At 41.1% G+C, this 12,031-nt stretch overlaps 1 protein-coding gene across 3 annotated transcripts in view; it reads right to left on the reverse strand.

The window, feature by feature from the left end:
* Positions 1-12,031, reverse strand: part of CLCN5 (Cl-/H+ antiporter 5) — a 183,857-nt gene that overhangs the window by 21,886 nt on the left and 149,940 nt on the right. The window contains exons 1-4 of one of the 3 annotated variants that reach the window (XM_086387008.1): positions 10,545-10,684; positions 8,259-8,410; positions 4,705-4,804; positions 385-572 (exon numbers count right to left, since the gene is read on the reverse strand). In XM_086387008.1, coding sequence (XP_086243134.1) covers positions 385-572; positions 4,705-4,804; positions 8,259-8,366 — 396 coding nt within the window. In that variant the 5' untranslated portion in view covers positions 8,367-8,410; positions 10,545-10,684. Of the gene's footprint in view, positions 1-384; positions 573-4,704; positions 4,805-8,258; positions 8,411-9,530; positions 9,654-10,544; positions 10,685-12,031 lie in introns of those variants that run through there. The other 2 variants (XM_086387009.1, XM_086387007.1) reach the window with 2 other exon arrangements.

Genomic DNA, 12,031 nt, shown 5'->3' on the forward strand with positions numbered 1-12,031 from the left:
CAGGGAAAATTTGCTTAAACACATTTTTAACCCATTCCATCTTTTGTTAGAAATTATAGCTTATCCGTTGGCTGACTATGGCATTTCTACGGAAATTACTAGAGAAAGAGTCAGTCACACCATGTACTAACAACTAAGAAGAAACATGGTTTGTTAAAAACAAGCAAAAAAAATTATTTTGTTGTATAAGCATCAAACTCCACATGTCAGAAGATATAGAAACAGGGCTGCACTTAAACCACAGAGAAAGGCAGCTGGCACTGGTTCCCCTTTTCCTGAAAAGGAAAGTAAAGGAAGATTCCACAATTGCCATGAGGACAGTATAAGAAATGAAGTAAATGTAAGAAAAATTAAGTCAGCAGTTCAGAAATCTTCATGTGTTACCTCATTCGTGCTGATGATAAGCTGGGACCAGCTATTCCACTCTGGGCATTTGTCTCTATTTTCAAAGGTGACATGGTTGGAGTTCCAGCAACAGTGTTCATGGTTAAACCAGATTCCTAATGTACATATACCTTCTTTTAAATCTGTCATCCAGTGAGCAGAGATGTCTATCAAGCCAGCTAGGGAACCTGATTTGAGGGAAGGGAAGGAAAGGTTACGGTTGTAAGAGAAAATAAGGGAAAAGGGATCACAATAATGGACAAGTATATACATTTTTATTCTGTTTGCAACCTCCTTCTGCAACCTCCTTTGCAACCTGATTGTCTGCTTGCTTCTTACCTATTATTTCTGATAGATTTTACCTGTTTCAAATGCCTCTTCAAGAGGGGAAAAAAGCATTGTCTACACTAAACACTGTGTCTTGCAGAATTTCTATATGGGAAACTTAGAAGAGAGCAAAGTGGTTGGGTTGGGGGTAAGGAGTGAGTGGATTTGACTTTTAGCTGCCTCACCTGGCAAAGACTCTGCTTTGACTGCGAGTTGATGAAGGTTGATCCATAAAGAAAGTCAAGTTTATTAAAGATTGTTTTATTCTCACTTTATACATAAGACTGAGAAAATCTGAACTGCCCATGTTGAAGAATATTATATGACATGTATTTGAGATGGCTTGATGGGGGCAGTTGATGAAGACCATGAGGAGAAGCGCTCAGTCTTGATACTGATTTGTCACCAGGAACGAGGGGATTTGAGCAATGGCAGGAAAGCATTCTAGGCTAAGGGAATGGAATTTATAAAAGCAAATTGTGATGTACATGGGAAATGAGATGAAGCTATAAGCAGGCTGAAGCCTCCTAAGCCTAGGGCATGAACTGGTTTTCTTAGTGAGAAGGAGCAAAAAATATTTTATACAGACCATTCCTCAAAGAAAATTATGAGAATGATTATGAGGATTATGAGGATTCATGTACTATGGCTAATAGACTGATAGGGTTAAGATAGTTATAATACTTTCAATTCTGGCCTTCTCATCATTTCTGTTATCCAGATGAAGAAACACTGGAATAAAGAAATTAAATGGTCTAGAATCGTGCTTTAGGGAAACAGCAAAGACATCATAAAATTCACAGCCCCTGAATTCCCAGACTGTTCCTGCATTCAGACACACTGCTTCTATTGTTGCTCTCCAATGCTTAAAAACAAAATACCCTGTGTGTATGAGGGGAAGAAAAATATTCACTGACCACCTAGTGACAAGACATACATTAAAAAGTGGAGGATATTATGCCTATGTTCCAACAGGCCGGAGGCCATACCGTGTGTATGTTTTGGTAGGTGCTAAGAGTGTTAATACAGGTTATTTACACACTTGAACAACCTAGTCAAATCTGACAAACTGTTTGAACCTACTCTCGGCCACTCCAGCCCCCATCGTCTCTTCCTTCTAAATTCTATTGCACTTATTGCCTGAATTCAGAAAACTAAGCGATGTTAAAGAGTTTTGCTAATTCTCTGGTGTTTCATGTGTGTACGTCTTATTCTACCTAACCCTGGTACTCTGCATTCTATCTTCCCTTCTATGTCTCCCTCTTCTTTTCCCAGTTGGCTCTTTCTTCCCTGGTTACAAATTTTAGCGGGTTCCCCCTACCCTAGAGAATGCAGTGCTTCCACCTGTCCATGCTATCATTTCATGCTTCTGTCCCTTCTCTCCTTCCAGTGACTACCCAGTAGCTCCAAAACTTCTACAATGGTTACCTTCCCTTGAAATCTGGCTCCTGGGACTCCCTGGTTGTCCAATGGTTAGGACTTGGTGCTTTCACTGCCAGGGCCCAGGTTCAATCCCTGGTCCAGGAGCTAAGATCGGGCAGGCCACTAGGTGCAGCCAAAAGGAAAAAAAAAAAAAAAACTGGCTACTAATATTTATCTAAGATTTTTTTCAAGGTCACTTGTATCTATATAATCCTTTATCAGCCCCCTTCCTTCTCTTCAGCCTCTGTGTAATATTTTACATTACAGCCCACTCAGTCTATTATGAGCCAGCTCTAAACTGTCCAGACCATATTCTCTCTTCTGTACGAGCCAGAGAATGGGCAGCATTAACACCCTAGACCATGGGTTGGAAAACTATGGCCTGAGGGTCAAATCCACCTCTGTGTTCTTAAATAAAGCTTTTCTTGGTCACAGTCCAGTTTGTTTGTGTACCTACTATCTACAGCCACATTTGTGCTATAGAGATCATTTGGCCCACAAATCCTAAAATATTTAGTCTGGCTCTTTATAGAAAAAGCTTGCTGACCCCTGGCCCAGAAATAATCTTTGAAAATTCTGTTATGAATGAACAGTTTCTGATTTGCTATGATTTTTTTTTTTTTTTTTAGCAAATGGACCTGCAGAGATTTAACTAACGTAGAAAACACAGGATAGTCACCAGATTTGGCTGTAACACACGAGCTATTACCAAAGCGCACAGAATTAAATCAAATAACAAACCAGATTTACTATGTGGTAGCCTGATGCCTCAAAAGTATCTGGGGGTAAACAAGCCTACTGGATCTTAGTTTCCTATTCCATGACAAAGAAACAAGGGGTGGGATGGTGGAGAGTTAGTATCTATGCATTGGAGAGGCAAGCGCAATGCCACAGCGTTCAAGAAAAATGGGGGCGTTTTATGTAAACAATGTGGCACACGGTGAACATCCCCTGCATATCCCCCCCAAGGAGCCCACTGACAGGAGATGGGGCTGCAGGGTGCTATGACAGAATGGCAGCAGCTCCCACTAGCTGCTGTGATCACTTTATACTCCACGGCTCATGAATTATCTCTAAGTAACAGCAGCTTGTGAACAACTGGGTGCTGTGCTGAGTGCTATATATATTGTACTTCATTCAATTCTCACAACAAACTTGCAAAATAGGTACTCTTGTTATCCCTATTTTACAAGTCAGTAAACTAAAGCTTTCAAGGGTTAAGAAACCTGCCTAAAGTCAAAAAACTAGCAATTGGTGGGCTGGGATTCAAATCCAAGAAGCCACAAACTAGAGCTATGCTGTTAACTACCATTCCATCCCAACTACCTCCTGATTTCCCACCTAACTTCTATTTCAGCTCATTATTTCTAGTCTTCCTAGACCCATTTTTTTAATGCCATGGGAATATAAATCTCAGCATTTCTGCCTGGTATTCTTGGTTTTCTGCTGCCACCACAGGAAGGGAAGCCTGCTTAGGGACCTGTTTTGAAGCTGTATTGCAAAGCAAGTATACTATTCCTGCTGCTGTTGCTGCTAAGTCGCTTCAGTTGTGTCCGACTCTGTACGACCCCATAGATGGCAGCCCACCAGGCTCCCCCGTCCCTGGGATTCTCCAGGCAAGAACACTGGGGTGGGTTGCCATTTCCTTCTCTGATACTATTCCTAGATAGACCATATAGTTGGAGTGGCTTAGGAGCTTGATGGAGAAGACAGGAAAAGGTAGTACCACCCCAGTCCTCAACCACCATGAAAGAATAAGAGTGTAGGCCCCTTAAGGGTATGAGTCATGTCCTACATATTTTACCCCTAAATGAAGAGAGAAGATGTTTAAGAAGTAACTACAAAAATCTTTCAAGAAGTCCTCTTCTACATCTTCTTTCCTAAATCCAACGTGAAGAAAGCCTGACTCTTTTGCAACCCCATGGACTATCACCCACCAGGCTCCTCTGTCCATAGGATTCTCCAGACAAGAATACTAGAGTGGGTAGGCATGCCCTCCGCCAGGGGATCTTCCTGACCCAGGGATCGAACCCAGGTCTCTTGCATTGGAGGCAGATTCTTTACCCATGTGGTATATGTTAAAAAAACAACTGGGAATTCCCTGGTGGTCCGGTGGTTAGGACTTGATGCTTTCACTGCCGGGGCATGGGTTCAATCCCTGGTCAGAGATCAAGATCCTGCCAGTCACAGAGTTGCTCCCACTTCTCCTCCTCAAAAAATGAAAAAAAATAAAAAATAAAAACCAAAAACCCCATCTCCAACAGAAAGGTTCTTCCTCAAGATAAGCTCCAAAAGTCAGGGCTAACAGCACCTTAAGATGGATACAATATTTTATAGTATACAAATGCACTTAAATGCATTTCCTTATTTAATCTCATTTATTTAATGATGGAGATGAGGTATCAATACCTCTTTACAGTTGAGGTCATCAAGCTTCCAAAAGGTCCATGAGTGACTTCTTTCATGTAGGAAAACAATAAAGCACAGCATTCAATTCAGTTCATGACTTGGGGAACGGGCACACCACAATTTTAGGAAATCTGTTTAGAAAGTTAACATGGTTTACCATACCTGATAAAAGCCCAATAAGTAGCATCAACAACCAGCCAGAAAAAGCATCGCTCACACTGTGAATTAAGGCCCATGTTGATTCTTTGCTTTTGTTGGTAATCTAGGGAGAAATGAGAAAACATTGATAGATTTTACACACACCCTTGCTTTTTCACATCAAAATGTGCAATAAAGAAACACAAAGACAAACCTATTGATTAGGAGACCAATTTAGAGTTACTTCTCAAATCTTTGGCTCAACCAAAGTCACCAAGAACTCTGAAGTTTACTGAACCTTGTTTTACAAAACCCCACCTTCAATCTCCAGTACTGCAATGCCTGCAAGCACCTTATTCAAGGCTTCCCTATTTAGTAGCTATTTGCTTTCATTTTTAATAAGGCCTTTGTCTTTTATTTATTATTTCTGGCTACACTGGGTCTCCGTTGTTGCACATGGACTTTTCTTTAGTTGTGGTGAGCAGGGGCTACTCTTTGTTGCAGTGTGCAAGCTTCTCACTGTGGTGGCTTCTCTCTTGTTGCAGAGTAGAGACTCTAGGCATGCAGGCTCCATAGTTACGGCACGTGTGCTGAGTTGCCCCATGACATGTGGGATCTTCTTGGAGCAGCGATCGAACCCATGTCCCCTGCATTGGCTGGAGGATTCTTAGCCACTGGACCACCAGAGAAGCCTTCTAGAGATTGTTTTGTTGTTGTTGGCTGTGCTAGGTCTCCGCTGCTGCTCAGGTTTTTGTCTAGTTGCGGAGAGCAGGGACTACTCTCCAGTTGTGCTGAATGGGCTTCTCACTGTGGTGGCTTCTCTTGTTCTGGATTATGGGCTCTGTGGTGCTTGGGCTTCAATAGTTGCAGCATGTGGGCTCGGTAGTTGCAGTTCCCAGGCTCTAGAGCACAGGCTCAATAGTTGTAGCACACAGACTTACGGGCTTAGTTTAGTTGCTCCTTGGCTTGTGGCTTCTTCCTGGATCAGAGACTGAACACCTGTCTCCTGCACTGGCAGGCAGATTCTTTACCACTAAGCCACCAGGGAAGCCCCTTAGCTGCTAATTTCTTATAACATCAACCTGTTTTGCTTACTGCCATGGTCTCCTTCTGGCCTGGACATCAGATGGTCCAAAAATGGTCTCCTGACTCATAGAAAATAGTCTGATTGTTTTTCAAAGAATAAATAAATATGGGCTTATTTGAGTGGTGAAAATACAATCTAAAGTTTACTACATGAGGCTGTAATTCAGGTCAGGCAAATTCTAAGACTATACCACAAACCCCTAACTGTATAGTGATTATAGTTCCTAAATGATATTAGGGATGATCTCTTTCATTTTCAAAAACCTGCTGGGAATATCTGCAGCTATCAAGAGGTACACAAATTTTTACCTTTTTAGGCCCCAGCCTTGTCAATTTAGCTCTTCAGTGCTCACATTTCAAAACCTAGCATTCTGACAACTTTGGCATTAGTACTTCCCCTTTCTCCGCCTCTATTTCTTATCTTTGAAACGGAAAGTGAGCTACCCCATCTTGATCTGCAGCTACATCACAAGTAATAAATTATTGTGTGCATGTGCTGTGCTGTGCTTAGTTGCTCAGTCATGTTTGACTCTTTGCAACCCCATGGACTGCAGCCCGCCAGGCATCTCTGTCCGTGGGGTTCTCCAAGCAAGAACACTGGAGGGGGTTGCCATTTCTTCCTCCTGGGGATCTTCCCAACCCAGGGATAGAACTTGTGCCTCCTGCATCTCCTGCATTAGCAGGCAGATGTTAAAAGCACTTTAAATTTTCATTTAGACTTATGACTTTAAGTTTCCAATTGAAATGCTGAAAGTAGATGAGGTGACACTTTTCCTGACAGTGTTTCCATTCAGATGATGAACAGCTAATGCTTAAAAGAGGTCTCCTTTGAAGATTCGATAAACACATTTCAATTGATTCTGAATTATTATTATTTGATATAATGTGTCTCAGATGCAACCATATTGATATAATGGAAAATGTGCTCTTGTCATATGACAGGTGGCTTTCACAATCTGAGTAACATGCTGAATAAGCAAATGATGACAAACTAAACTCTGAATTATATACAGAAAAAAATTCTAAGGCTATAAAACTATATTTTAAAGTCTGCCTGACAAATTAATATAATAGAAAGAATATATGGATATGTTCCCAAATAGCATGAATCTTATAAAAAAACAAAATGTTTTATAGAGATCACCTTTTTGAGTTAGAAGAAAACTCGGTGGGATTATCACAAATCTAAGGATTACAAAGAAATTTCTCAAAACCTGTACCTGGGACAATCCTGGGCTCAGGTGGTCATGAGAAAAGCAGTTAGGAGCCAGGAAAGGAATGAAAAGTGACCTGAACCTGACGGCTCAGGAGATTCACTCAGGTCTGAGAGGAGGAAACCAGGAACTCAGGAGAAAATGGAGTCAACTTAAAAAGCAATTTTTAAATTTGGACTCAAAGCAGAAATAGTAAGAAAGAAAAAAAAATAATCATACCTACTGTTGGTTGAAGACATGTTCCCCATTGAATCAGGATGATGGAGGCTGAGGCCCCCTACCTTTTGAATAAGCTCTGCACGTGCTCCTGACTCAGACTAGAAATTGTGATTCCCTGATTTAAATGATATTCAGCAGTAAGTTGGAGAAGGCAATGGTACCCCACTCCAGTACTCTTGCCTGGAAAATCCAATGGATGGAGGAGCCTGGTAGGCTGCAGTCCATGGGGTCACTAAGAGTCGGACACGACTGAGTGACTTCACTTTCACTTTTCACTTTCATGCATTGGAGAAGGAAATGGCAACCCACTCCAGTGTTCTTGCCTGGAGAATCCCAGGGACGGGGGCACCTGGTGGGCTGCCGTCTATGGGGTTGCACAGAGTCGGACACGACTGAAGTGACTTAGCAGTAGCAGCAGTAAGTTAAAGGCAAACGACCTTGGTGGGATACTCTGAGAAATTTTCACATTACTTTGAAAAGACAAAAGTAGGGAGGTTCTCTTGTCATATTCAAAACAAAACTGAGAAATAGCTCTAAGTACTTCTATTAACTATCGTACTAAATTAATGTCATTGATTTGAATTTGATTGGTCTTGCAGTTTTTAGTTGAATGCATAAATGTGCTTTGGTTTTATACTTGTAAAAGAGCTATAATCACAGGTTTATCCTGTAAGCTTCAGTAAACACTCTTTTCCTTTAAAAAGATTCCACTTACTATTCTTAGTTGTAAAAATTCTGCTTCAAGGGAAAACCATAAAGAAAGACGAGATGAGGAATAAAGATTTTTGAAATTTATTTTGGTCCCTCCCACCAACTGTTTTCACCCTTCTACATAGGCATTTATACCCAATGATCCTTTTCAACCACTCACTATAGGAAGATAAATCATCATTAAATATAAATTATTTTCAAGATGCCTTAAAAATAAAACCCTACATGGCCAACAGAAAATAAATTCAGCCACACCCAGGGTAGAGGGTTATATATGTAAAGAATATGTATTTTCAGCTTCTTCTGATGTTTCCTAACACTCAGCTCACAAAGCATCTTTTGTCTTACCTCTCGGTGCCTATCCCGGTCTCGAGACTTCTCTCTCACCCAATCAATTGTATTGAAATCATCATAGGTCCCCACACCAGGGATTGGCTCCTCCAAGAAGTCCATCATCCTATTTGAAGAACCTATTCCTCCACCATTGTATGACCTACTCTCTGGATTGAACAGAAAGAAGACATTAGTAATACAGACACTCTGGACATTTTTAATACCTCTTTTTTGAGCACCAGGAGGTGAGCCCTTAAACTATCAGATGACTACAGTTAGGGTATGTTGATAAAGCAGAATGATCACCTGGCAGGAACATCCTTCACATTCAGAGGTTTCTGTGGTTTAGGCACAAAACGATGAGCATCTCGAGGCAGTGTGAATGGAAAGGGACAGATGAGAATGACAGTAAAAAGGGAGAACTGACAGGAGTTGAAATACAGGGTAAAAGGGTGTATGAAAGAAAAGACACGAGCTTGGAGTAGTTCAGATATTTCAGTTTATGTTTGGGGAGGAAGACAAAAGGGTCAAAGGTTTTTGCAGACAAATTACATCAGAAGCCATTTTATTAATACATTTACAAGGCAGTAATTCAGTCCTCAGAGGTGGCTTTTGCCTGAGTAGGCACTCCAAAGAAAGCATGTGGGTCTCTTCCAGAGTTCAGCTGGCTGGAATGTACATATTTCACTTCCATGGATATAAGACTTTGATCCTTGATGTCATGGGCCTGTGGAAACTTTTACTGAGTATGCCAGGACAGTCTAAGATTTCCAAGTAGAGATTTAAAGAAAAGTGCATGGCTCAGAAATGACAGGTCCCTCCCGATCCTTCAACTGAAAGAAACATATCCATTTGGCCAACAATCACATTTACCTGCTTCATTTTTAGCACTTCAACTATAATAACTTAAGCAAATGCTTTATCTTCCTTTCTAGACTAGAAGCTCTTTGAGGGTAGCCCTATCTCTGATTTCACCATTGTCTTCTCCAGTGTCCAGCACACAGCCACAACCCAGTAAATATCAGGTGAGCCCAAGTTTGTTGATGAACCCTTGGGATGAGGGAGAAGTATTTAAACTCAGAAGTAGTGCTTACACAAGGTTACTTAGTATGACTTAACAAACTTATTTACAACATTTCCACAATCCTCTGGTAGAACAAAACTTCACTATTAAACACAAAATGTAAAACTGTATTCAGGAATGCATGCAAATGCACACTGAGGAAAAATGCAGAGTAATGCCATCAATGAACTCAACTAGCCACAGCTCACATTTGCAACACCAACCTTGGCAGGGACAAAGCTATATCCAGACTGTTTGACGATAAGTTCCTCTGCAGAGAAGGCTAAAGTGGGCCCAAGCTGACCTTGTCTCCCTGCAGCTACATCCTCACCTTCACTCTCAACTCCTAACAGACAATTTGAGCACTCTAAAAGGACAAGTTTGAATTAACACCCAAGTTGCACCTGGTTTACAAATTCTATGCCTTCCAAATACCTAGTTCAGCATACCTTTCACAAACAAGGCACAGCTGAAAGGAAACGCTCTGCAGAATCCAAATCACAGTAAGAGTGGGGGTGAGGTGGGGTGGAGTGGAGGAGGTGAACAAGTTAATCTTAAAACCCCTAACCAAAGTCCTTTCCGTATCTTCAAGCATACCTGACCATGAAATGGTTGGCTGCTGAATCACCAGCTCAGCATTTCCTATCATGTCAGTGGCATACTGATAAAGATGAATGCTGGTGTGTTGTCTCAGAGATTGGAGGGAAACAGCCAGCTGGGAAAGGAGGGCAGAAAGAGGCTAAAGTATGTGGGGCAGCAGGGAACCAAGCTCTTTCAATTCTCAAGACAAATGCTGACATGAACACAGGACACCAACCAACCAGAAACTGACTTTTTCAAGCAGGTTAATGCTTCAATTGAATTTACTCTGGTTTAAGTGTGCTCCTTTCAGGAGAAATTTTCAAAGGATTTTGTGAAACTGATTTTTAAAAAGCTTCTACTAGATATCTAATGTTACACTAGGTATCAAATGAGGCCCCCAGTTCAAAGGATATTAAGAAAAAATGAAGATCTGCAACAGCTTCCTAACAGGAAAGAAAAAATCCTATTACATCACTGGGTAACATGAGTACTGAATCATCCTTCTTTGTAGATAGTCTATTATAAACGCAAATTGTCAGGCAGCTCAGAAAGAGCAGGCAGTGATTAGAATCCGACAACAGACTGCTTGTGATTCTCCAGACCCCCTTCTCCCTGGGGTCATGCTTTGGTCCTTGGCCAGGCTCAAGCCTGCTTACCTTCAATCACAGCTTTCTTTTTTTCTGCCTCAAAGAAGAAATAACCTTGGCAGCCCGCATTTCCTCATTTAGGTTGAGGAGCTTTTACAGAAGGAGCCCCGGTCTGAACTGCTTTAGAAGGGCACTTGCTGTATTCTCTGCCTTTCACAGGAACAAACACCACCTAAAGAAGCACCAATGTTCCCTGGCGGTCAGACTGTGATGTCACTGTTGGAATCACGTGACCAGACCCTTGGACCAGCCTTGGAGAAAGAAGATTTTTAACTAAGCACAGAAGCCTTAAAGATGTAGTCTCATCTAAACAAATGCCATCAAACCAGAGGCAGTCAGGTCAGTTCAGAAAACTGGGATTCAGAAAAATTTAAGGTTTTCAGACCTCATTTAGCAGAAAATCTAAGAAGGCAAAGTATAAACATCAGAAAGCATTTAAAGTTACAGGGATCTTAAATATTTTAAAAAGGGGGAGGGAGAGAGAGACAGGCAAATATGGAAAGGCTTTTTTTTTAATGTACTGGATACCAATAACACAGATAAAAATCTCACCAGAGTAATGAGCTAAATTAGTGAAATGAATAAAAAGATGCCAGACACAAGAGAGCACATAACATGATTTTATTCATTTAAGTTCAAAGGCAGACAAACCAAAGTTATATGGTTTTAGGATACCCATGTAAGTGACTACATTTTAAGGGGAAACAAGAAAATGCCCAAAGTAAAGACAGTAGCTGACTAGGGAGAGAGGGGAGTCATCTTCTGGATGGAGCACATGGTGAAGGTTGGGCTTTGGGAAGGCTGGCAATTTTTCTTAATCTGGGCAGGGGTTACCTGAGTATTCACATTATAATTATTCTTTAAACTGTATACACATAGCTTATGTCTTTCTACAGAGAAAATTATGAAAAATTGACCAAGGGAACATTTCATGCAAAGATGGGCTCGATAAAGGACAGAAATGGTATGGACCTAACAGAAGCAGAAGATATTAAGAAGAGGTGGCAAGAATACACAGAAGAACTGTACAAAAAAGATCTTCATGACCCAGATAATCACGATGGTGTAATCACTCATCTAGAGCCAGACATCCTGGAATGTGAACTCAAGTGGGCCTTAGAAAGCATCACTATGAACAAAGCTAGTGGAGGTGGTGGAATTCCAGTTGAGCTATTTCAAATCCTGAAAGATGATGCTATGAAAGTGCTGCACTCAATATGCCAGCAAATTTGGAAAACTCAGCAGTGGCCACAGGACTGGAAAAGGTCAGTTTTCATTTCAATCCCAAAGAAAGGCAATGCCAAAGAATGCTCAAACTACTGCACAATTGCACTCATCTCACACGCTAGTAAAGTAATGCTCAAAATTCTCCAAGCCAGGCTTCAGCAATACATGAACCATGAACTTCCTGATGTTCAAGCTGGTTTTAGAAAAGGCAGATGAACCAGAGACCAAATTGCCAACATCTGCTGGATCATGAACAAAGTGAGAGAGTT

Source organism: Bos grunniens, chromosome X (assembly GCF_055505025.1).
Source record: "Bos grunniens cultivar Pamir isolate PY7600 chromosome X, Bosgru_T2T1.0, whole genome shotgun sequence".
NCBI classification, from domain to species: Eukaryota; Metazoa; Chordata; class Mammalia; order Artiodactyla; family Bovidae; genus Bos; species Bos grunniens.